The sequence below is a fragment of the Copidosoma floridanum genome, unplaced genomic scaffold, assembly GCF_036245765.1.
Source record: "Copidosoma floridanum isolate Cflo_tuat_1 unplaced genomic scaffold, Cflo_Japanese_pri ptg000020l, whole genome shotgun sequence".
Taxonomy (NCBI): Eukaryota; Metazoa; Arthropoda; class Insecta; order Hymenoptera; family Encyrtidae; genus Copidosoma; species Copidosoma floridanum.
The window spans coordinates 2,008,647-2,036,568 of record NW_028321897.1 but is presented as its reverse complement, the minus strand read 5'-3'; the positions used below and the strand labels follow the sequence as shown (position 1 = coordinate 2,036,568).

Here is a 27,922-nt window from a genome sequence, read left to right as displayed (position 1 = left end):
TTATTTCTTTGTGAATGAACATCCAAAGTCACAAGATCAACCCACTTTGGAAACACAAATTATTGTAACCATCCCGTTTATTATTTTAAAAAACCATTGTTGCGCTGTTACATTACAACTACCCACGCGTGATGCAAAAAACACACTATGCTTTTCCCAAAGTTGGCGTCTTCACGCGAAATCCCTAAAACACCTGACAAACGCAATTCGCACTGCATCCAAAAGTTTCCTCCAGCCCCCAAATTCTTAGACCGCGACCATAAACCAATAAATCGAAAAGCGCGTTGCTCTTGACAAAGTTTTTTGTGCCCCGAGCACCTTTATTGTCGCTTCTTGAGAAACCATAAACCCAGAGCAGGGGGTAGGATACCACTTTATTTTTTACCATTGTTTTTTTCCCACAAAATCACGGGAGAAAAATCGATTCCTCACCGGCGCTTCCTCGTTGCGAATGACACCGGCAATAGATCGGCGTTGCGGAGTCGCGCGGTACACGGCCCGTCTCTCCGGGTCCACTCGAAAAACAAGACACGCGCACAAGCGTGCACGAAGGCACGATCGCCGATGGGACGATCCCATCGGCCGACACGTGTGCCGCCCGAGTGGAGCATAAAGTGACCGGCGTTAGGCGGAGGCCGCACAGTCAGCTGCCGATCGGACTGACCGAAACACGCGCTATTTCGATAGTCTGTAGCCGTCGCACGGGCTGTCTTTGTATTGACATCTCGTTTTTTTTTTTTGTTTGTTCTTTGGGGAAGTTTTGATCAACGCGAGAGTGGGCCCTGCGCTGAATCGGTTTTATGAGTGGCTCGTTTGGCTTTAGCTGTCACGGAGTTTGCCCGGGGGCTGTTTGACAAGCCGATAGTTTGCAGCTGGCAGTACAGGTGAGGACGCTTTTTTGTCACTTGTGGATCAATAGCAGTAAAATTTGACCTTTTGGGTTGAAATTTTACCCATTGAGGAACATTAGGATTTTCGTGAATTATGAATACGTGCAACATTTCTTGTCATGAAGTGGGTGTCCAGTATAGTTTTTTTGACTATGCGTGGCACTCGTGGATGTACTTGGAGCGTTTAATCATACAATACGTCCAATTGACTGGGTGACGTTTTTTTATTTTTATGGGTAATCATTGAAAGATAAAAGTAAAATTATCTTATTGTTATCGGACGTAACAACTATAAATTTTTTACAACGCGCGAGCCTTGATAAAAACTGGTTTTATATCGAAGTGATTGTAAGATCGGGTGAAGCAATTTCTACAAACAAAAAAAATGAAATTCGGTTGGCCAACAATGACTCGCTAATAGTACTATTCATCGGTTCACATCTTGCGAAATTGAAAAAAAAAAAAAAAAAAAAAAAGATCTCAGTGACTGCGCACGTGCGAGTCATAGCTTTGAGAGCACTTTCGTTTGCATATTAAATCCATCAAGATCGAGCTGCACAAAAAAGATTAAAAGATCCGATAATTTAAAATTTCTCTAGTAGTATTTCAATACCAGACACAAATGGAGTTACAAAAAACATTGTGTCACTTTTTTGCATTGGATTCTATCTTGACCAACGATCGCAACACCCGTAAGATCTCCCTGTGATTGACAGTAATTCTATATACGTATACGACCACGTTAAGTTTTGAGTTTTTGGAGAAGAAAAAAAGGAAAATCCAACGGAAAAACGAATGACGCTCATTGCCCATGATTTAAAAAATTGACAATCGAATGGAAGGTTAGAAACGAGCGCCGGCAAAGTACCGGCTTCTGGTAGTAGAGGGGAGTGGGTGAAATTGAAGGTTCCGCGCTATGGAATATAGTTTCAAGTAAGTAATCCTCGAAGCGCGCGCATCCGTAATTGACGATAAAAGGAATTGCCAGAGGTTGAATCGAAACAAAAAGTGTACCTCTTGGCGGAACGTTGATGTAAAGGTGTGTCTACACATAAGTGTACACCGCTTTCTGAGAGCATATATATTGTAAAGTTGACTGAATATGCACCGTGCGATATGTACTTTTTCGAAATTTTCTTTTTTTTTTTTTCTTCACATAGAAATCATAGGGAGGGACATCGCTCTTTTTTTGGGAGTAGAGGAAGAAATGCTAATGATTGCTTTCACAAGCCTATTCTCGAGAGTCTCGGCGGTTAACGCGCTCCACTGTTCAAAATGCTTGGATGAAAAATACCGTACAGCGACGGAATTTTTTTTTTTTCTCGATGGAAGCAAGAAAAGAAGGAAGACGGAAGCATCAAAGGCGTGCGCGAATGTAACTCGACCGGGAAAATCGAATACGCGAGTGACGAGCGCCAACGTGCAGGTCCACGTACATATCGAATACGCAATTAGCGTCGTCATCGGTGATGGTTCCCGCGCGAGTACATTGTACGAGGGTACACGTTGAATCGGCGGGGGGAATCCGGCTAAGCATCGCGTATACTCGATGATTAAGCTGCGGCGCGAATAACCGAGGCGTCGAATGAAAAAAAGGAGGAGAAAAAAAAATCGGATACAGGCGTACCCTTGCACCGGTACCACTTCAGGTGAAGCAATCTGTGAAAGTCAGTGGCGCGAGCGAGCCAAGGTGTCGTTCGACATCGCGTTCTATAGGTGTAGCGTACCGGTATACGTCTAGATCTCCAAAAAATGAAAACCATGTGATTTCCTGATAGTATTGCCTCTAACTTGAGATACTTTATGCGAACTGCCTTGGTAATGAACATTTTGTCTTAACTCGGTTGAGAATAAAGTTGATTTATTGCAGTAATTGAAGATAAGACTGGTGTAGTTGAAAAAGTTGTACACGGCAGGTTGCAATTTTCAATATCACACAATAGAAAAGTAGTTGCTTCATTTCATTTGAGGAGTAAAAGGAACCTGTATTTTCACGAGTCGTAGATTTCCAGTCAAATCACCATACTTTTACCTTTTTCAATTTCATTTTGTGGTACTTTTTATTTTATTTTAATTTACAATGTATTTGTACTAATCTTTGCAAACTCAAGGGTTATTGCTACCTCCCCTTTGAGACCTCCTCACTCGTGATTTTTCCGGAGACCTCGACGTGTACATGCGACAGTTTGAGCAACGATTCGACACCGGCTGTAAAATTTTAAGTACACCGATTTACTCATTTCCATCTGTTTAAGTATACCCCACCTGCCTTATATCCACTCACATTACACGCACGACGAGAAAAATACCCATGTGCGTTGTTGGAGGTGAAAAAAAAAAAAAAAAAATGGGCGTACCAGAGTTGTTGCGAAAGAGATTCTTTTGGGAAGCTGTAAACACGAGTTCAATGGGTTTGTCAAGGACACTTCACCAAGATGTTTGTTGTCGGACCCTCGCACGGGTGGGAGAGGAGGGGGGGGGGACCCACGGGAATTTTTTTCGAATAAATTACGTTCGGGCGTGCAGGCGCACCAACGCCGGTGATTTGTCAATGACGTGGTGATTTCGATTGACGCGCGAGTTAATTCATTCCGTCGAGCATAGGTTGCTGATGGTACAAAGAATTAAAAAAAAAATTTTTCCCCCCCGAGATATTGTGTTGGTTTCAATGGATAAATGTTCTCTGCGGGCTATTATGCAATTGACGTAAGTTTTCAAAAACCCGTTGAGAATTACCGGGACCAACGAGAGAAATCTTTTGTTTCGAATTACATCGCGCGAAGGAAGAACAAAAAAAAATCTGCTTCTTAATAACAGCAAATTAAGCGCGTGATTAGCAACAGCCGCTGCTGCAACACTATTGGAAGGTGATTTTCTTTATCGGACGATTAATTTATACATTCTCCTCGGCGATAATTGCAGGATGTCTCATCTATACGTGTTTTCAACCACGTGCTTCTCCCCACTGCACGTGTGTCGAGTAATTCAAGTGTACTCGGGAATGCCTGCCGGTGGACAATTTACTTTATTGTTTCATACCCGCACATGGTTACATCAGAGTGGACTGACCCACGATTTTTTTTTTCTTCCACTACATTCATCAAATTCAATAATTTTACATTTTAAATAAGTTTAAGCCGGTACCAACGTATACACGAGTACAACTAATAATTCATGTTTAGCATATAGGTATACAATTACGGTACGTCTTGTTAATCGGCCGATCTTCTTCGGAAATAGCGACTATGTATATATATTATTGAATAAGATGAGCCAAAGTATCTCGTTTGGGCACGTGTTTCCCTGTATTATAAAGTCACTTTGCCTCCAGCGGCACGGTCCTCCAGACGTTAACGTGATTTTACGCAAATATTTGGGCATCGGTATGTTAAATCATTTTTAAAAATACTGGAAATACTTATAACACATTTAAAAATACATCATATTGCAGTAAAAACGAGTAAAGTACCACAAGTCACGTAATATTACGCCACTCTGGATAATTTTTTTTTTTTTTTTTGTAAAGTAACGTTATGTAAAGAGTAAGATTAAAAATTATCATTTCTACCTAAAATTATAAAAACTACGATTTTTTTTTTCCAAACATGATTTTACATTTTTATTGTGCGAAAATAAATCCATACAACTGTTCACAAAATCTTAAATGAGGTACCGTTAATATGAATAACATTAATTATTTTAGCTTAATATTACATGACATTGTGTTTTTTACTTCATACTTCGACATAATACCCGTTTTCATGCAACGAATCCAACATCAACAATGGTGCGAGGTCCTTTAAGTTAGTACACGTAAAATGACGCAATATAACATTGGTATGCGTAAAATAACGCATTATTACCTTACTTTATGTATCATTTGACCAAAACTTTCAAAGCCTCGTTACCTTATTAAACATAAAATAAAGTGATTATGGAACAAGATGTTGGAATCTTGCTTTCGTTTGACGGGTGCACAATCCAATCTTAGGTATGATATTGCTTGAGATTGAAAAATAATTGATATCTCAGCTCATGTATGGATCGTAGTAGCTGTCAAAACTATAACGTTCTGTAAATTTTACTTTACATTTTGAGGTCACCTATACAGCAACTCATATGCCATTTTTAATAAATATTTTTCAATTCTAATTTTTTAAGCGCTTTTATCAGCTCATTTTACAGTTCCTCTACTACAAAAATTAATGAATAAAGGATCCCAAGTATGAATAAATGAGCCCTTAGTGGACACTGTTGAACAAATTTAAAAAACCGTCAAAATAATTTTAAAAAACCATTACGGCTTATTTTGCAGGTCTTTGGAATACCTATACATTTTCTTCCATATGGATACATTTTAACAAATCCAATAGAAAAAAATCTTAAGCATAGAAAAAACTATTTTTTCCTCTCGAAATTAGGTTACCATAATTTATGCAAATAAACTCAGCTGTCAAAAATAATTTGTTATTTATTTACATCACTCAAGGCTTCTAAATAAGATGGCAAATCGATTGAAATTTTTTTTTTCCGAAAAGTTTCTTTCCTGGTCCAAAACCAAAAGAGCAACCTCGTCAAAAAAACGAGCTCTTTCCTCGTTACGATAGATTGATCTGAGCGTAAATTCGATTTTAATTTTAAATTAGGCGATGTTGTAATATTAGAAGTGATGAGGTGAGTTGTATCCTGTCTCGTTCTAGCTTTTCGGTAACTTTGAATTTCACATCCAGAATATGATTGTAGTAAAAAAAATATTTCATCAGTAATCTTTTTCTTGTTTGTAGAGAAATATTTTATTTTTTGAGATACATTGAATCACATTATTGATGATGATTTTTAAACTATTTTTCTACGATATATACGAGTTTGGCAACAAACTAATGTGGGATTTTCCCTCAATCAAAGACACCTGTCTTTCACGTGGATACTACCAGATACGACAGGCAACTTGCAATTAACATACGTAATCAACGGAATCTTAACGTTTCTTTATGTTTTTCTGGAAACTTTGAATTTTTGTTGCTAACAGAGGATCTTCAGAAAAGCTGTAATGATGTATAAAAATGGATTTTTCAGGCTTACTTACACCTATGATACGGAGAATTTTGTTTTAATCTGTAAGAAATTAGATGATTTTTATGAATTAAATAATTTTTATTAGCCAATTGAGTACAAGATTTGTAAAAAAAAGCTATTACGAAATAAAATTTTTAATAACAAGCTGGGGAAGCTGTGTAGAGTTTTACAAGTTTGATAAGGTATATGTAAGTTATTCGAGCATATTCATTGGTTGTCAGAGAGCACGAATCACATATTTATAATAATCCATACGGATTTACACTCCTTACAGTGTAAACAAATAGAGTAGTTTTTTTACATTGATTTATAATAAAGTCATTTTGTAGTCAAAATTATTGTAAAAAGTATATATTGAACTTTTTTAAATAAATTTCAAGTAAAAACACAACATTTATCATGCCTTTTGGAAAAGTAGTAAAGCAATTTAACTCATCTACCATAAACAGATCATTAAATTCATGAACAATTTACAAACACGCAACGATTTTTAAATTATTTTTTACGAGAAAATTGATTAAATATATTGTGTATAAGCACTTTTAAATTCGGAAAAAATGTTTTAAGAAAATGTTTATGTCTGAGAGCCAAAAAAATTAAAAAGGAATTAGTTCATCTCAAAATTTAAAAATACCAGAAAGTTCGAAAAAAAATTTTCTATTTTCATTGTAAAGTTATTAATAAAAAATTTAAAACAGATGAAAAAAATCATCATATTCCTTAGTTTGCTCACTTACGGATTTTTTTATGTTCCCGAGGATGCGAAAAAAAATATTCATCACACAAACGTGTTTTAAACTCTTAAACAAATTCTTTTAATTTTTATAAGTTCCTCAGAAAATGTTTTTGTTTAAATTAATCATATACTACGTTTTTTTGTTTGGTTCTTGTAAATCTTATAGTTACCATCACTAGTCCACGATAAAAAAAATCAGTCTGTTTGAAGTCTGTATAAAATATCATAAATATCCAACAATTGTAAATATTGTAAAGACTAATCGTGAAATCCATTGATGATGCAAAAAAAACTTCCCAAGAAACTCGTCGATGTTAATGTAATGATCATTTCTTCAATTCAAGTCCCTCAATGTACAGTCATCATAATTATGCAATTTAAAAAGATTCACCTAATATATAAGGAAAAATAGTTTTTTTATGATAGAACATAATATACCTATAGCGAGTTTTCGAACATATTTAAAAATAACTCAAAAAGTGAACGAAACTATGTACAGAATATATTTATACTCGTCTTAGGTGTATTTCCTCAAATAAGCTGTAAAGTCTCACACTAAAGCTCTCACTGTATAGTAAGCTGTTAAAAGCAATAAAAAATAATTTCTTTCTAAACGCCAAACATCAGATTTAGCAAAAAAATCAATGAAACTTTTCCGCGTTTCAATAAAAATCAGTGAATGACATTAGATTTAACACACACGAGGCACCACAAAAATCATTTCAAACTAAAATGTAAGACTCCGAGTTTAAATAGCACCCAAATAAATGACAACAAAAAGCAGTTACCATTGGTTGAAAACTAAAAGTTAATTCGATAATGCCGAAGAAACGTTTCAATGGTGTAAATTTATTGCGATGAATATATAATTATATTCGGCTCAGCAGAAATCTCGAATATCCGTACTTGTACAGAATTAGATTGTATCTTTCCTCTTACTTCGAAAGGCATGGATATACCAAATGACGAGGATGTCCTTGGCGCTTCGATTTGATCAGATATTTCGTTTTTCGCGTCAAACGCGGCGCTAATTATTTTTTTTGTTTTCATTTAAAAACTTAGCTCTGATGACATCACCAAAAATAAGTTTGAGTCTAATCAGCTGACAACAACTGCTCTACAATCAAATTGTATGGAATTCAGTGGAGTCGGGCAACAAATCAACCCAAGAAATTATTCATGATGTCGTTGATTAAATTGCACTCTATGTAATTTTTAACAATCAAATAAAAAACAAGAGACAACTTTTAAGTACATTGATTTCGGATACAATCGTATACGAAAATTAAATCCCTATTTTACTTCTTAGTTCGTTCATCTAAGCTATGAGAGCGACAATTAACGTTTGTAATCTTGTAAAGTGAAGAAGATTTAATGGTGTCATTGTTCACAGTTATCGAAAAACCTGTCTTCTGACGGATCCGGCATCCGAGGGAGCCATGGCTGACGAGGTCGAAAAAAAGCCGAGCATACCAGATTGGTATCGCGACAGGGCGATCTTAGTCACGGGAGCCACTGGTTTTATGGGCAAACTTTTGGTTGCAAAGCTGCTGATCAGCTGCCATGACGTCAAGACGATTTATCTGCTCGTAAGAGACAAAAAGGGCGTACCTTCGAAAAGCAGACTGCCGACTTTGGTGCAGGTTCGTATATACTATACGTGCGTTACATACCATATAGTGTGATAGTGCTATGCTTCGAAACTGACTCGCAAACCCGGATGAATCGTTGCGGTAATGCATGCAAAAGTTGTTTATAAGAACATGAAGAGAAAATGATTGCAACGGTACTGCCGTCCGTCTCCGATTTACTTTTTTCTATTGATGAATTGAATTTAAAAAAAAAAAATAGCTTCCGTAAAGTCAACTGGTAACAAATACTGAAATACATATCGAGAAAATTGTTAATTTGTTTATAGAAATCGGCTAACATCTATGATGTACGTAGAAAAAACACCAATCTCACGCTTACGACATCTGCTAAGAAAAAATTTTATCAATTCAAATAAACTGGTATTAAAATATTAAAAAAATGTTCATTTAAATAAAATTAACATTTTATGATATTGATTTAATTCAAGTAAATAATTTCATCGTGAATTTTCATCGTATTCGAATTAATATTTTTTGTGTGGTATTGAATAAACGTTTATTTAGATTGATGAATTTTTTTTTTTCAGTGTTAGTACCTGAATATCTGTAGAAATGCATTCAGCACAATATCGAGTTTTGAAAAAAATTTTTTTAAATAATTTTTTATCAAACTTTTCACTGATTCAGCTTTGAAATTTGATTCCTCAATCAATACAATCATAAGTAGTAAACAGTCCTAAAAGTAATGCGCTAATTCCAGAGCCCTTGATTGATTATTTATCGAACTACAAATTCATAACAAAAACTTTTACACACGTATGTATATGTGTTAAAAAAAAAAATTATTTGCAAGAACTAAGTAAATTGAAATGTAAAGTTTTGAAAACGTATGTCGTAACTCTAAAATAATTTTGTCATCTGACTTGAAGTGGAGAGCACGTCCATGAAAATTATCACCACTAAACACCAAAATACAAGCCCATTTATTATAATCCGACATTAGCATAATCCAAAGAAACCAGAAGACAAATAACGCACAGTTCCACATCACATCCGCATTAAAAATTCTGCACGAGCCCGAGATAAAAATGCTAGCCGCGTACAGCGATAAATAATACATCACTGGCGAGTTGGTCTCTATTGTGCGCCTCCGACTCTCACCGCGAAAGAATTTCAAGCTTAAGCTTACAGCACAGAACGTCTTAAAACGTTTTTTAAAACCTTGTGTGCCATGGGGCCATTATTTGTTAAGCTCACCACAAAAAGGAAAGAACAAATAAAAAATAAATAAAAAAGTTGCTGGTCCTTGCTACCACGTTTATACGCGATGAAAGTGTACTCTTCGGACCCGCCTTTGATACCGGGTATTGTGAAAGGGAAAAAAAGAAGCTCTAACGATCACTGCGCGTAAAGTCCCTTTTTTTTGCAATTGGGAAAGTCAATATCATACACCGCGAGGAGAATGCGAGTGAAAAAACTTGACGGTACATATCGTACCGTAAGTGAAGGTTGACGTTGCGTTACCAAAGTCCGAGGCTCGTACACCAATGAGCATAGATCGAAGACGACGATGGGAAAGGCAACTCAATGCCACTGTGACGATAATTTAGTTTTGAAAAATGGATTATGTAACCGTTAAATACCTTACCTAAAAACGAACATCATTCGAAAAATTTAAACGTATACAGAAAAAAGCTGTTTTTCTCGGTTCAACATATTTTTATGTGCTTTTATATTTAACTTGCGTTCCTGTTTGCCGATCTTTAACCTTCGTCTAAGTTTCAGTATGGATAAAAATATTTATTTCCGCCGGAAATTTTTGATGAAAATGAGAGTGCTGTTTTGCGTAATTGAAATATAAAATAATTATTTTTTTTTTTTTACTTAGTTTTAACCCCTCGATGACTGATGGTCTTACCTTACACGTCTGTATCTACTTAATTCTTTTGAAGATAATAAATATTCTTAAGTTAATAATCGAATTTATAGTGGATTAGTTTAAATTATTTTTAATAAATTGAAGAGAAAAGTTATTAAATTATAACAAAGAGAGTTGAAGATAATATTATTTAAATAATTAAAATAATTTTTTGTTTATAAGCCGATGAGTAGAAAATAATGTTTTGGACAAAAGAGGTACCCACCTACATACGTGTTGACAACAACATTTACCATGATAGCTACTGCTTTTACCAAATGTGAAATTAATAAACAATTATTTTTTACTTGTTAGCTTACTTACAAAATCGTATTTTTATTGTTATATTATTTTTCTTGTCTGTGTACATCATCGTTTTTGGATACAAAATACAAAATATTGTTCATTAAAACATTTAGCTCCTTAAAGATGGATTTATAAAAGATTCATGGTTAAGAAAGGGCATTATTTTTAATTGATCGCTGAAAAAAACATTGCTAATTTAACAAATCGATACCTGTAAAATAAAAAGGTTATTAGATACAGAAAAAAAATTTAGCACGTCGTCCATACAAGATGTTGAAATATTGCTAAAAACAAAAGAAAAATCAAAAATTCTTATTTAAAAAAAAAATATTTTCCTTAATTGTTTTTAACAATTAATTAGAATTATCAAGTAAAATGATCCCTATAGTGTTAAACAAGTGTTCGATCATCATGCTGTGTTACAAAATAAGCATGTAATTTTTTGATCTGCAAAAAAATATTAACCAAACCTTATACAAATAATAATATAAAGCTTGTACGAATAAGTAAACGATTAAGTAGTAATTTTTTAAATAAACATGTACATTCGGTTAGGATCATTTGTCTACAGTGGAACGATGAAAAGATTACCAAGGTTGAAGTGGTGGAACTGGTAATACGCTTCGCTCCAAAAAGGGAGAGTTCTTGATTCAAGACCAGACATCTAAATTAAAGAGAATGTATTACAAATTTGCATGTGAAAGTGTCAATTTTTGTTTTTTCGACATAAAAAAATGTGTGGATTACATTGGATCGTTTGGTTGTGTTCCGATGACACCTTATAAAATATATCTTTTTTCATGGATTTATGAAAATTCGACTTTGCCTTTTTTTATTTTTGAATGTTTTTATACAAAGATAATTAACTGCAAATAATATTAATTGTACGTTTCGATAGTATAGCGTTGAAGAAATGATAGTAAAGCCATTTAGTTATATTTTAAATTTTTTAATGTATTATCACATTTATTGTTGTAGTTTTTATTTTAATTTGTTAGTTTGACGGGCATCGTTCTATTATCCAACTCTGTTTATTAGTATCAATAAGTGGTTCCAACATTAAAAAATAATCGTTCTCTTAATTTTTTTATTATAAAATAATTTTCAAAATTAAAAATTAATGATTAAGTATGAATTACCTTAATTATACCTCATTATTTTGGAAAGTCATTTAGATACAAATCACATGGTCAGAAAGAAATAATATATTTGCGATCTTTTATGTGATCTTGACTCAGACCTTCACAAGATAAAAGTTACTTGAAGATTGAAAATCACAGTATGAAGTTTACCCAAAATGTTACATCTTCCTTCTTATCTAGAAATAAAAATTATCATTCTCTTAAAAGAAAGCTATTTACCTTGAACTTTTATCTAGACTTTAAATCAAAAGAAAGTTCGATTACAAAATTTTTCTGTACCTTTCATTGCTGGAATAAAAAGTATTTCTTTAAAAAAAAACTTGCACTGCTCAAAAAAATCGGCTGATTTCTCATGCCAAATTGCCAGCTGATTTTCTAAAATTTTAAATTGTGCCCGAGTTCAAATAATAAATTTTATTACTGGAAGCAACTTCAACAATAATCGAGCGTCTTCCTTATAACAATTTCCCGAAATGCATAAAATTTATACATAATATAAAAACATAATATAAAATTATATGTATAGCATGTAAATTATGCTATCAATTCCTAAAAAATGAAATTTTATTTTAAATTAATTTACTAAATTTTTCTACATAAACATATTGCATGATTCAATCTAAAATTTAATATTACTATAGTGATTTATAAATTATTTGATGTCAAATTGGTCAGACGGTTTTTTTTATTAAACATGGTACTAAAAAATATGTAATTGTTGCACATTTTGTGGTTATTTATGAAACCTTTAAAAAATCTTTTATAAGGAGTATAGAAAAAAAGTTTATCAGGGTAGAAACAATGGTTTACATGCAGAATAATACTGCTTTTATCCCGTATTACCATACGACCACACGTATGTGTATTAAAGTTCACGAGAAGAAAAATGATAATTGAGAAAAACGTAAAATAAATAAGTACATTTTTTTAAAGTTTCAGTTTTGTATTTGACACTATCCTAGAGAGTCGAACAAAACAGTTTGTTGCTGTAAAACGATCATTTGGCCATTTCAAAAAGATGGTCAACTTCGAGTATCTAAGTTATGCCGAAAAAAAATTCCAAAAAATTTTTTAATCGATCGTTAAAAAATAAAGCAACAAAATCTCGAAATCATCCCATAGGCTGTAATACTGTAAAACAGCCACGTACTCTAGTATGTTATTCACAGCGTGCGTCAAACACAAATTTCACGTTGACAATTTACAAATGAATGTTTTACGATCTCTAGACGTGGTCTGGTAGAATAAAACCACTTCATTATTCACGAGCGTGTATCTTAATTTCGATTAACGTCAAAGTAGATAGCCAACTGTTATGTGAAAGATTACATATTTTGTCGCTTTGAAAGGTACTTTATTGTACCGTACACGGAACTGTCGTTTCAAATTCCCAAGTTTTTTCATTTTTTCTCTGTAATTTTCATTTTTACTGCTAAATTACGAGTTGGTCTGTCTACGATCTGACCTATTTGGACGATCAAAACTTTTAAAAGTTTAGTTGTGTGCACTGCAAATTTATTGAATTGACCATTAAATAAAAAAGTGACCTTATTTTTTAGTACTTTTATTGTATTTATTACGATTGAGAATGGAATACAATTCATGCAAAGCTAATTAATTTAATTCGTTGGTTGAATTTGCCAACAACAACTTAGGCATACTAACTTAAACAATGTAATTGTCCTTTATACAGTACATGATAGAAATTAAAAATCAGTCCTTCAGACCACAAATATAATAGTTGCAAATTAATGTTTCTCATAAAAGTATTTCCATTAAAAAATAAAAAAGTCTTAGTACGGCAAGTATGGTGCTCATTAATACGTCATTTTCATGTTTTTCTCTTTAGCAAGAGCCATTCAGATTGCTACGAGACAATCATCCCGAAAGACTGAAAAAACTAGTCGTCATATCTGGTGACACGACGTGCGATGAGCTTGGAATTTCCGCAGCAGATGCCGAAATTTTGAAGAACAACGTCTCGGTTCTGTTTAACATGGCAGCCAACGTGCGATTCGATCTGCCACTCAAGACCGCCGTTACTTTGAATACAAAAGGCACCGCCAATGTGATAGCTTTTGCAAAGCAGGTGCGAACAATAAAAAAATTTTTTTTTCATTGTTTTATCGAATCGTAAGTATTTAACGACCTGGGCAAGATTTTTTTTTGTATAAGTTATCGATATTCCATATCATTAACTACAATAGATGTTTTTTTTTTTGTTTCTTAAATTTATACATGTGTGCAATTTCACAAAAAATCATCAATTGAGTAGTTTTTAATCAATCAAAATTTAGTTGTCCTCGGCTTTTTTTATCCGGTTTTATTTTGTTACAAACAAAATGTGTTAAAATATCGTTTTCACATCGTTTATAAATAATAATAGCTTCATGTAAAAGCCGCTTTTTCCAAAAAAATGATCGAAAAAATTTTGTTTAAAAGTATAACGTAAAAAACAGTGACACGGGAGGCATAATGAATAATTTTATTAATCAAAAAATTAATTTTGCCACCAAATTTTATAAATTTTTGTAAAAATTCACCAAACCAAGCAATGATATATAGTTGATATACATTTGCCACGTGTAACATACAGTGTTGTGATATTTACTGCATAGGTATGGGATTGAAAATGACGTATGATTAAAAACTGTGCAGATAAAAAACTTGGACGCATTCATCCACGTGTCGACAGCCTTTTGTCACTGCAACCAGACAGTATTGGAGGAAAAGTTTTACCCGGTGGAGAGATCGCCGGAAAAAATGATCAAACTGGTGGAAGAAACGCCCGAAGATTTGCTCGAAGCGATGACACCTAAGGTGCTCCGCGACCAACCGAACACCTATGCTTTCACTAAAGCTCTGAGTGAGGACCTCGTGAGGAGATGCGGACTACCCACGGGCCTCGCGAGACCGTCGATCGGTAATGTGAATTTCAATCTGTTTCTTACCCGGTTACCTGCAATTTAGCTATCATCAGGTTTCTCGTCAGATCGGTATTACGTACCTCGATCTAGACGTTGAATTCAGAGACTACGGCACAGATGACCCCATGTGCATTCATTTCGTGGCAATCGTGCTATAATGAGCTTCAAGTGAAATAATAATCCAAAGCCGCATACAAAAAATAAATAAATAAATTTCAAAAAAAAGGAACCTAATTAAGTGTCATTCACTAATATACTCTGAATCTAATTTTTTATTTAGTTTTTTTTTTCTTAATCTTGAATTCTTAAATTATGATTTATGTAACCCGAGTTATTCTTTGAGATTATTGTGCAACGAGAACCAATTTTTTTTTTGTATTCTTAAACATGCATAATTAATGAATTGCAGCATACATACCGCCAATGAAATAATTTCTATAAAATACCAGTACGAAGGTATAAGATCAATATCTCAATAATCTACCAGCCAATAAAGTTTAAAAAAAAAAATTAATAACTGAAATCTTAAAAGTTTTTAATCCACAAATAAAAATCATAACGCATCACTTATAACAATAAAATATTCAGCTTGGCGTTAGAGTATTCAATTAAAGTGTTACAAATAAAGTGCAAAGCTTGATTTCAAAGACATTCAACTTTGTGCCATTTAAAATTTGGAATTACACACATTAAATGTAATGATTATAGTTTAAATATGTTGAAAATGCACAAGCTTAAAGAAAATTTTCAATTTTCAATTTTAAAACCACAAAACGGTTGTAAGTAACAAAACAGTAACTGTCGACACTTTGCTACCCCTGTGGAAATAATTTGCTGTGTCACTTTGTGCCAAACTGTTTCAAACTGGGTCAAAGTGCGTTAAATTGTGCCAAACTGGGCCAAAAAGTGCTAAATTGTGCCAAACAATGGCTATTTCGAACATTCGGCACAGTATGGCACGTTAGGGCACAGTATGGCACGTTATGGCACATTATGGCACGTTAGGGCAGAGTATGGCACGTTAGGGCACAGTTTGGCACGTCAGGGCACAGTTCGACATCGTACGGCACAGTTTGGCATTTTATGGCACAGTTAACCATTAAAAAAATCTTTACTATCCATTTTAGAATATTAATGATTGAACCTCTTATTAATGATAACAACAGTACTTTTAAAACATTTTTTAAATTTATTTTTATAAAAAATATTTAGACAGGTTGCTCTTAACACTAATTACAATACCGGCCTAATATGCCTCGCGGTATTGTTGAAATAAAGATTTCACTTTTTGTTTCACTTAAAATACGTGGCCTGTAAAATTATAATAATTGATAACAGATAAATTAGGTTTTTGCTGAATATTTATACATGTATTCGAGTTAAGACGTTAAGTAACGAGTAGTTATTGCCGTATAATGCTTTTTTATATTACGAAATGACGCTAAATTGGTGCTGTTTTTTTTTTAACACGCCAAATGAGACAGGTTTTCGTTTTAACTTTGGCCTCTTCATTTATTTAAGTTTGCGCGAAAATTATGGTCCTACAATAATAAAAAACTGTGTTCTTTCGGTATATATTAACCCTACACATATTATAAAGTCCGTTAGTTCCATTGGTAAACAAAATTAATGAAAGATCCTGATCGGTTGTAACGACGTTGCAGTGGTCGGGTCGTGGAAGGAGCCGGACAACGGTTGGGTGGACAACATGAACGGGCCAACGGGCATAATGATCGGCGCGGGCAAGGGCGTCATAAGGACGATGCTCTGCAACGGGGACTACAACGTCGACCTCATACCCTGCGACATGGCAGTCCACGCGATAATCGGCCTGGGTTGGAAGGTCGGCCGCGAGAGACCGGTCGAGCCCCTCGTGGTCAACCTCACCGAAAGCAGGGAGAACCCCATCACCTGGAGATACGCCCTCGACGTCGGCAAGAAGCACGCCCTGGCCAATCCATTCTCGGGTACGTAGCGTCGGCTGGTTTGGCGAAGGGGCCATGTCTGTACTATAATGTGCCATTTTTGGAATTCAGGTCCACTGTGGTACCCGGGAGGCGGGCTCACTTCCTCAAAGGTCTACCACGCGCTGGCGGTGTTCTTCCTCCACACGCTCCCTGCCTACTTTCTGGACGCGTTGATCATGCTCACGGGACACAAGCCGTTCCTCGTCAAGGTGCAAGCCAGGGTGACCTACGGCCTCAACCTCGTCAACTACTACACGACTAAGCAATGGATTTTCAAGTGAGTCGCGGATTGTACTACGGTTAATTTGATTGTTCCGCGTGGAATCGTGGAGGTTTTGCGGGAATTTGAATATATATATATTCAAATGTTGCAGTTGTCAAACTTCATTTTTATAAAGTTTATTGTGTCGTCAGTGTCGTTGTTGTGTTGTAAGTACGGAAAACGTTTGGCAGTGCCACACCTTTTGATTTTGCGGGATAACCGTTATTCGACCACTTTGAACTTGCCCAAAGCTATTAAAGATGTATGTAATAATCCTAACTTGATAATATAATGACTTTAAAGAAAAACTGGAAAGTCTTACTCAACAATTGTAAGTATGTCTCTATGAACTTACGAAAAGACGAGGTTTATCATGAATCATTGAGTGTCACGTTCCAAAGTTGGTAGTCAGAGTCAAACAACTTGGAATAGTTTAAGGAGCTTAGTTTTCTTGAAAGTCTCTCACCTCAAAAGGAGGACTTTCAAGGATTCCAAGTTGAAAGTCTCTGACTTCTATACTTCATGATCTCCAACTTCAATGATTTGCGAAGCTTGATTTTCTTAGGTATATAGCATTATACTTACTTACGAATTTCAAATAAGACGTTTAACATTTTTTTTGAATCAGTATATTGTCAACTTTAGATGAATAGGGGTAGGTTTTTCTAAGAATGTTATTCATCTCATTTATACAGGGTCAACAGCTCCGAAGCTTAAAGATATGGTGTTACCAAATTTATTTCGTGTATCCGTTAGTTTAATTAATGGACAATGTTTCACTGGTTTATAGCTTATTTGTTTTCAAATAATAACAATAACAAATACGTAGAATATGCGAACCACTGATCACAATCCATGTTGCGAATCTAGGAGAAACTGTTTATGAATTTAATTGGTAAAATTTTTCTGGTCTAAAGCTAACCTTCTATAGCTTCATATAAATAAGCTTGAGAGACATGTGCTCGAGAAATTTAATTCATTTGAGATGTACACTTGGAGACCTAACTGTCGAGAGGTCTCTTACACCTTTTACCTTTCTGTTGTGTTTGAAAAAAAGAAAGCGTCCCTTCCGACAAGTAATACATAGCCCCTTTTAGTTCTACTTCCAAATACAATTCAAAAACTGTTTTTAATTCTAATTGGAATTTCGCTTGGAATGACTTGTGGGTTGAATTTAAGATGCTACCAGTCATTACTAGTGGAACTTTAAGTGGAATTACATGTAACGAATAAACGTAAAATATTTAATTCTTGAAATAGTTGGAAAAAAGAGTAAGTAGCAATGTGTAACACTTAAACAGATGGTTTAAGACATTCAGGAAACTAAAAAAATAACAAAAAATTATTTTCTTGAATCTTCCTGTTTTGGTGTTACCATGCGAATGGTGTCACCCATCATCATGCCCATTGTATTGCGTCAAAACTTATTTTTCAACCGTTTAACCGATAAAACTATTCAAAATGTTCTTTGTAATTCCACTTGAAAGTCCACTTATAGTATCTGATAATATTTCAAATCTAAAATCCCATATACATAATTACATATCAGAAGGGACCACCCCAGTTTTGAATTTTAGAAAGCCGTAACACGTATACGGATAAACGAAGGACTCGATCATCTGAACGAGCAGTTATTTGTCTACAAATTTAATTTCAACGTGTATATTTTGGCCACTTTTTGCCACAAATAACTGCTCGTTCGGGGATGATGAAAAAAATAGACAGTACTGCATCTACCAGCGAATTAAAGACAAAAAATTCTTTAAAGTTATCGCTAGTCTCCTTTGACGACAGGAGACGTCGAATATTCTTCTTAACCGACTAACAATCGGCACCTAGGAAATACTAGCTAGTCAAAAATTGCAATTGCACACAGAGCTCAAAAATGCTAATTACAGACCAATTTGCCCGTCCGGAGCTGTTATACTATTGGCCATTCCGAGCCTCGGTGACGCAAATCTTTCACACATCGACCACTGCTCTACTGCTCATTTGGTTTGAATAGGCACGACACATCGGTTATTAAGTACACCCGTGCCTTCCTCGTGTAAATTATTTATTCATTTTTCTTGGTCCCCTAACGGCCAGGTCACCGGGTTAATCACCCGCCGGTGTACCCAACGCGAATACAATCGCCCGCTAATGGCACCTCGTATGGGTACCTCCTTTTTTTACGACTCACTTAGCGCCCGTAGCTATATTCGTCTCCGCCACCACACGCGTGCGTATTATTTGTGCAAGACGCTCTTCAGGCTGTGCTTTCACGCGCGCGTCAATGGAAGCGAACGCGTCTTTTATTGTCTTTGGTCGGTTGCGCCGTTGTTCATTAAGGTTTCTCGATGTCTCGCATATTGGGTCGTTTTGCGGGGGGTTTGCGTAATTTTTCGATGCCGAAATATGTAAATTTTTTGCATCGCGAGATTTTCCGTCGATGAAGAGCACGTGGGAGTGATTTACGACAGGACTCGATGTTTTACGACGCTCGAACGGGATGATGGAAATTTCATCGTGGGTCGTAAAATTGGGGAAAAAAACCTCCATGTGCCCGTTGGTATATGTGTAAGATGAAAATTGACTTCATATGTCGCTCTCTCTGATACGTATGTTCATGATGAAATTATGGTAGAACAAGCCAGTTCTTCGTATCACTCAAGTATTTTTTTTTTTTTTTTTTTTTTTTTTTTTTTCTTCTAGAAGATTTAATTTCACCTGATACACTGAGCGAAAAATGTAATAAAAATTACTGTGCTAGAATGGTTATCTGGTAATGTTCGGTAGTCTAGAGACTTTTTACTATTTGAACAATAATTTTTAGTGTTTAGAACAGCAGTAATTTTTGGAAATTCAAAGTGATCAGTGATCCGTTGGGGGCGAAATGTAAGAAAATAAATAAATACAAGTAAAGTGTATTTAAATTTTCTGCGTTGATTTATTGATGCGCAACGTTTCGCTGACAATATGCGTCAGCCTCATCAGGCTACAAAATTAAAATTAAAAACACACAATGAGTGATCTGGAAGGCTCAAACACAAAAATACAATAAATTTTTTGTAAATTGTTACCGCAGATACGCGAGAAAATTTTGACCATGAATTTGATTGGGATAACTTTAAAATCCTTGACAAAGAATCCGATTATAAAAAAAGAATTATTTCCGAAATGCTTTATATAAAACTCGATAAACACAACATCAATAGAAAGGAGGATGTGCTTTCCTTTAATAGAGCATACCTTCCTTTACTACGAAAGTTTAAATGTCCCGATCGAGTTCATCGCCCTTTACCGTCTACCTTTGCGGCTCCGCCTATATAAGCGCTGGCTTGTGGTTGTAATTTATTGTCAGTCGACAGCACGACAGGTGACGAGTAAGTCAACCAAACTTACGAATTCTCGCGTATCTGCGGTAACAATTTACAAAAAATTTATTGTATTTTTGTGTTTGAGCCTTCCAGATCACTCATTGTGTGTTTTTAATTTTAATTTTGTAGCCTGATGAGGCTGACGCATATTGTCAGCGAAACGTTGCGCATCAATAAATCAACGCAGAAAATTTAAATACACTTTACTTGTATTTATTTATTTTCTTACATTTCGCCCCCAACGGATCACTGATCACTTTGAATTTCCAAATTCACCGGAGGGCACTGATATATACTAGCAAATCAGCAGTAATTTTTGTTGTAAGTACAGCGACTTTTACTGTTTGTACGATAGAAATTACTGTCCAGAATATGGTAAGAATTAGGTTGGCCAAAGTAAAAAGTCCCTGACACCAGATTACCATTCCAGCACAGTAATTTTTATTACATTTTTCTCACAGTGTAAGTAAATAAAATGCATATAGCTACGTAGAGTAGGTAAAACCTGTACTTTCGATTTTAATTCGGCCACGATCAATTTCGACACGAGTCTAATGAAAGGATATCGAAGCGTGAAAACTAAATAAAAAAAAAAAATAAAAAAAAAAAAAAAATTCTACATCTGCTTTCGAGGATGAACAACCCGCTTGTATTTTTTTGCAGAAACGAGCGACTAAAAGAGCTGCGGGAGAGTCTGAGCCCATCGGACAAGGAGACCTTTTTCATGGACATTCGCGAGGTCTCGTGGAACGACTTCTTGCTCAAGTACATCCTCGCAGCGCGCAAGTACTGCCTAAAGGACGACCCCTCGACGCTCCCTCAGGCCCGCCGCGTCTTTGCCTACCTGTACTTTTGCGACCTCGTCGTCAAGGCTGTCTTTCTCCTGTTCTGCGGCTGGTTCTTGTACTCGTGGATGATCCCACCCCGGATGACCATCGGCGCTGCTCTGGACGTTGCTTTGTGATCGCGACTATCCCGTGGTGCTCGAATGAATGATTCCTTTTTTTTTTTTTTTTTTTTTTACTATTGCGTAAGTGTGCTCGTTTGTAAGGACTCTGCGAGTGGCATAATGCTGCTGTATTAATTCTTCGATGCTTGTTGAACCAAGTGAATAAATTGAAGGTATGCCTTTTTTTATTAGTCTCGGACTACTTGTCGTATTTTTTTTTCCCCCGTACTTAACGTGCACAAGGAAAAACTTGGGGCCACAATTGAAACGAGCTTTTTGTATTCAATAGAATTCAGTTTTCCTTCCAACCGTGCCATACAGAAGCCGTCGATTCGGTGATTGAGCCAAGTTTTCCTACTTAGCAAATGGTAAGATGCTGTATTTGTACGACAAAGTTAAAGCGAGCGATGACAAGTTAGGATAGGCTTAAGTCATAATAATAAATACGTTCTCATGTCCTATTACTTTTATATCGAGCTCCATGATTAAGTGGTAGAGAGAGCTGAGTATGCTAATTGTTTGTATACTTTTTTCATAAAATGGAGGCTCTTTTATAAAAATATTTAATTTTAATACTTCGACACCCATTGACAAATACAAATTTCGCGATTAGAATAGTTTTTAAAACAATTGTTAAACACCTATCTACCGCTAGATTTAAAATATATGTGCATTTGAATTTCGAGCTCGTTAAGTTTTCGTTAATATAAAAATATTTTCAGGTGATTGAAGGAAATGCAATTCAAATGTTTTGCATAAGTAATTAGATTCGATTTTATGCACATAAAACTCTGAACATCTTAGATTCTTGCTTAAAAAAATATGATACGAAAGTTTTATTGTTGTTTCTTATTTGTTTCAATACACAAATACATAGAAATATTTATCAAGTAATGAATTACTGACTTCACGAATATGAATAAGTTTATGAAAACTATAATTTATTTAATAATAATAAATATAAGTGTTTTATCATTATAGACTTTAAGATGATGAAATAAAATATTGAAACCAGTTTCGTAGTTATGGTAGATTAATTGAATTGACATGTAACATTACCACTATATGATTATGGTCGAACAAACTTTATTAAGTAAACGTTGAAATAAAATAAAAATTAAAAACAGTTTAACACAAACTTTTAATCATTACATTCAAACACAGCTAAATATTTCTAGTAAAAATTTTACTTATTTTCGTCACTCTTCAAGAACTCTTTTTAATAAGACGATTTATAAATTTAAAATTACATTCATTGTATCATCTTGTTACATTTGCAAGTTCGATGTATTTAAATTTTTCAGGAATAAAACACTTTTAAACATTAGGTTTCTTTTCTTTTCTTCAATGATTAACAGAATTCAGTTTGCTAAAATATTTTTTGACAATTAAATTAATATTGGCCTTTATTGTGATGTAACAAGTAATACGTAAACATGTAAGCAGTAATTCAGTAGGTGAAATTAATTACAAGCTGATGCCAGTTGTTAAAATTATCGTTACTGTTATTTTTACCATTGATGTTATTATTATTGTTAGGATTGTACTGCTTGAAAAAAGTTATTAAAATTCTAAGAAAACTAAATTATACAAGTAATTAAAATATTTTCAATCCAATGCAACAGTACTAAAAGAGTTAGTCAATAGTGTAACATCGTTTTACTCAATACGGCCACACTTGTCACAACTGGCTGCTTATCACTCCCTTTGGTGTACCAGCGGGTAAATTCGTCATCCTGATTTTTTTATCAATAAGGAATATTTCAATGTCATTTTAGTTGGAAATGTATTTCTACGATGTTTACTTAACGCATCTTCAAAAATTAAATGAAAAATCTTCATTAACTTATTAAAACTGGAGATAAAAATTTTGAGCCAGAAATAATCGTCGGACAAGAGTTTTCCTGTACCGGGCAAATAATGGATTTTAATCGTGTATCGATTATATCATATACGATTAAAAGCTTCATTGCTTAAATGTTTTTCATTTTCTTACAGTTGTTGGTCGGTCATGCATTAATGTAACCCTTGTTGCCGGTTAATTTCAAACATCTCAGGTCGTGATTACGTATGATATAATATGGTTCCAGCTAGTGCACACGGATGTATTTTATCTGCACACTCTAAATATACAGTGATGTATAGGTACACATACGCGATGTACTAAAAGGCTGCGAAAATGGAAAGTATAAGCACTTACCTCTGAGGGAAAAAAAAAAAAAAAAAAAAAAAAAATGAGCCAAACCGAGCCGTTCTTTGTACACTGAGAGCTTGTATCCACACGCAGTGCCGGTTTATCCTTTTAATAGTGTTACAATGAGCTCGTACAAACGTAAAAACACATACCGGGTCACTGAATCGGTGTTTCGTCGATGCTACGTGTACATTACTGTAGGTATATGTGTATGTATTTTATATATATATTACATATGCAAGCTGCCGAGACGCAAGTAAAATGTCGAAATACTTGTTCGTTTTGCGAACTGCTCTCGCGACTTTGTACGTATGTCCATACGCGTGTGTGTATGTATGCCAAACCTCTCTTTACCCACGTGTGCATATACGTACCTGATGTATACCCATAGTGTACCTGCCCGCGTGTGTAAATGATCGGTATAGTATGTATACATATATACGTAGGTTGTATCGTAGCCGGTCACGAAAGTCCGTGAGGTGCCGGGTCGGTATCACCCGATGCACATATTTATATATATACCTATGTATGTAACATTGCATCACTGCCGGACTCCACGCAATATATATATATATATATATATATATATATATATATCTTATTGCGCTCTCGCTCTCTGTGGTCTTTTACACCAACCTCCGCTATATATACCTCCCGTTCTCTTTTTCTCCTGTCTTGTGTGTATATATACATATATATGAAAAACAGGTGTGCGCGGAGAATCATGCGACTGACCCCCTTTTTTTCTGTACGCGCGTTCATCCTGGAGCTTTGGTTTTTCGGTCACACGAAAGGATACACAACATGAATAGATGCAGTTTTTTTGGTTGGTTTTTTTTTTCCCCCGTTTAAGGAGGGGGAAATGATAAATAAATTAAAAAAAAAAAAAACATCGAGTCACGTGGGACGCTGATGCAAGTGTGCAGAGCGTGTGGTCGAGCCGGTGATTTTGATGGTTGGGTCATCGGCGCTTGTTTATACTAAAGAGTTTTTCAATCGAGGCGCGATAGGTTTCTAATTGTTTTGATGGCTATACTTTATACATATATACGCGTGGACGGCTACACGCGAGCAAAGGAGAGGTAATTCACCGCCGGAGAGAAAGGTTTCACTTTGTGAAATGACTCGTTTTTTTTTGGTGCAAGCAAATAAGAAAAAAAAAAAAAAAAAAAAAAAGACATTCTTAGGCGAGCTTGAATTTATAGCCATCTGTGGGATGGAGTCTGGTTGGGTAATCGCGTGAACTGGTCAGCTCCGAAAAAAAAAAAAAAAAAAATATGAGATAGCTGTCACTGGAACGTGTCACTTGGAAAAGAGTACATGCACAAGATGAGAGGGAAACAAGTGACGTTGATGGCGAAATTAATTAGTATACGTGCGCGTACTCCGTCTTTTTGTTAAAAATATACGCTGCGCGAAGGGTTGAAATTATTTTTTCTCAACCAACATAGAAAAGCGTCGTTTCAAAAGTCTACAGATTAATCAAAGTGCACAAGAGACTCTTTATGTGTAAGAAAAAAAAATAAAACAGCTTACTTTTACTAATTGAATCGGTATTTCCGGTTTTCCTCCAGCTGTCACTTCCAAAGAGTAATACAAATTTTTTATTTAAAATCGTTAGTGATAAGTTGAATAAATAATTCGAGAGTTTTATTCAAATAAATGGTAAAATAATTATTCGGGACAGGCTAAAGAGTTTCAATATTAAGACTACGATAAGCCATGTCCTGAGGGGTAAATTTTCGAAAACTAATTGACCCATGAAAATATTGGTTAAAAAGCCTGACATAAAAAGGATCCGTTTGATGATACTGACCAATGATTCGAACTGAGAAGGAAATAATTTTTTTTCATTGTTTTTCAGATTATCCAGTGAGCTTTTTTTTTCTCCACGTTGAAAGTTTTGATACAAAATTCAAGTGCGTAAAATTTTTTTTTTTATTTTACGTCAGATGTATAGTTTGTTGTTTTTATCAAGACATAGTCATAATGATGGAAAAATAACTTACGAAAAAAGGGTGATAGTATTGAATAAAACAATTATTTTAAAGCAGGATATTGGTTTTCGTCATTGGTGAGGACATTTCTAGGGCCCCAGGGTGGAAGTTCAAAATGTAAAAATAAAAGATTATTTTATGAAAATGTTGAGACAAAAATTTTCCAAACAAGTTGAAATATTTGAAATTTTACGTCTTTTATTAGATTGCTTGTTACATAATATATAGATATCATATCAAATTTACTGTAACACTTCTGTTTCTCAAAATTTATAAATAAATTTATGCTACCTTTTCTCTAAAAAATTTTTTGCGATGCAATCCGACAAGAAGTAAGCAATCCTGCATTTCAAATTATTTCCTCAAAGTCATTAATGCAAATGTAGTGACGAAAAAAAATTCAGGGGCATATGTAATTAAACTTGGTGATGACAATTTTAGCTGGATACGAATGGTGTACAGCAAAATTACTATTTTAAAAATAAAAAAAATAACCAATCGTAGTTACAAAAATGTGTTCTTCGATCACTATTTAGCTTGATATATTTTACAAAACAAAATTACTTAAAAATCCTAAACAAAGTAATCGTTGTAATTTTAATTTTTCAACAATTCCAAAGTAATGAATTATGGAAGAATATTTTAACATTATGGGCGTTTTGTTATTTTTTCCGTAGCTAAATGTATAAAAAATTTATCTTTTATCCATGCTAAAATCATTACGTAAAGTTACATAAAAGTTGTAATGTAAAAAATTAATGCTAGTTTACAAAATAACATTCGTAGATTTTTAAAAAGTTTTTTTTTCAACCAAAAACAGGTTTAATTTCTCTGACTATTTATACATTGAAAAAATATATTTTTAAACACTGTAAGAATATTATTAGTGTATAATTATGTTGATGAATAGATAAATTTAACAGTTAAGACTAAGCTTGGTATTTTTGTTTTCCAAATAATCTATCAAAGAACCGGTTGAAAAAAAAAAAATTATAAAAAATGTATTCATCAGTTTCATGAATTTACCGTACTGGATTACATAAAATTATGACATAATATGTATTTCATAGAATCAAGAAATAATAAGCTGTTGAACGCTTTGTCAAAAGTATTTTTGCAACGACTGGAAAAGTAAAAGTTCAATCGATCATTATAAAAGTGTCCGCCGAAATTAGTAATGCACGTCGCATTCGCATTTTAAATATTCGTCTCGACGACACAACCCGGTAAGCTTCTTTACCAGAAAACAATATTTTTTGTTGCAACAGAGTTGACACACTTACTGAGATGACGTATGATACCATTTATTCGTACATCATCCTCTTTTTTGGCGAGTAGGACCCCAAACGTGGCAGTCGACCATTTTGCGGCCGATTTTGGCTGGAAATATCGATGATTCAGGCTCGCCTGTTTTCAAGGTAGAGGATAATCATATACTTGCGGCTCCAAATTGTAAGGGTAAGATTCAAGGATAAAGAAATGAGGACTGCGTGAAAATTGCATAATGCGATTTATTCATGTCTCAAGGTTTTTTCCTCAAATTAATTTGGGGTATACGTAACGATTTATGTTTCTTGTTGCGGTTCAAGGCAGATTTTTTCATTTCCAAAGTGTACTTTTCGTATTGTACAAGATAATCATGTCCACCAATATGTTTAAATTGCTGAGAAAAACATAATGAATTGAAAAAAGTTTGAGAAAGTGATAATTTTTTTTTTTACTCTATATAGTCAGACAAGTCAAGTCCGATGTTTTTAATATTTTAATGCACAAAAAATGTAAATAATACATACATAAATAATAAAAGTAGGTTTCTATTATTAAACAGAAGGGAAAGATAAATTTTATTGTCATATAATTGATAAAGAAGAAAGTCACTGAATTATAAATTAATTTTCATCAACAGATACCAATGGAGACTCCACTTGTACCAATCAGGCGTTTGTTCAAACATTACATTACTCTTTACTTATTTGTTCATTGTAATAAAAGCGTATATTTATAACTTTGTCATGCACTTTTTAATTATAATTATGATCTACAATTTAACTTTACAGTTTATACACACAGTGTATTTGATTTCTGACCTTAAAGTATCCATCGTCTAAAAGTTCAGTAGATACAGACAAGTGAGGTAAGACGAACGATGGACTGGGAGTACCACCTTACCTGATCTATAATTTTCAGTTTGCAAGAACTAGATGAATAAGCAATACGTTTAGACTATATCGAATTTTCAACAGTAATAAATATTGCTTATTGGAAAATATACTACTAGCTAATCTAGAAAATTGCAAGATTTTATTCAACCTACCACCGAAAGAGAACAAGCAAAGTGGCTAAACAAAAGCTCGTGCAAAAGCATTGAGTTTAAATGCATGTAACCGTTACAGGTAAATACACTTGATACATCTATGAAGTTCATTAGCACCTCCTATAGAAATTCTAATATGATGAAGAATACAAAAAGTTGACTGTCATTTTATGAATAGTGTGAGATAGACGTAAGGCATAAGTGCATACATGAGGCTGACAAAATATTTGATAAAAATCGCCATTATTTAAGTTTCGACGTTTGTGTGCAATTAAGGAAAGTAATATATCATT

General features: G+C 34.3%; 1 protein-coding gene across 1 annotated transcript; it reads left to right on the top strand.

Moving 5' to 3' along the window:
* The first annotated feature begins 744 nt into the window (after positions 1-744).
* LOC106642025 (putative fatty acyl-CoA reductase CG5065) lies at positions 745-21,172 on the top strand. Its single transcript, XM_014356653.2, has 7 exons — positions 745-884; positions 8,096-8,345; positions 13,510-13,749; positions 14,319-14,583; positions 16,252-16,554; positions 16,624-16,831; positions 20,839-21,172. Exons 2-7 carry the CDS (start codon positions 8,142-8,144, stop codon positions 21,137-21,139), a joined length of 1,521 nt encoding a protein of 506 aa, XP_014212139.2. The 5' UTR covers positions 745-884; positions 8,096-8,141; the 3' UTR covers positions 21,140-21,172.
* Positions 21,173-27,922: the final 6,750 nt, after the last annotated feature.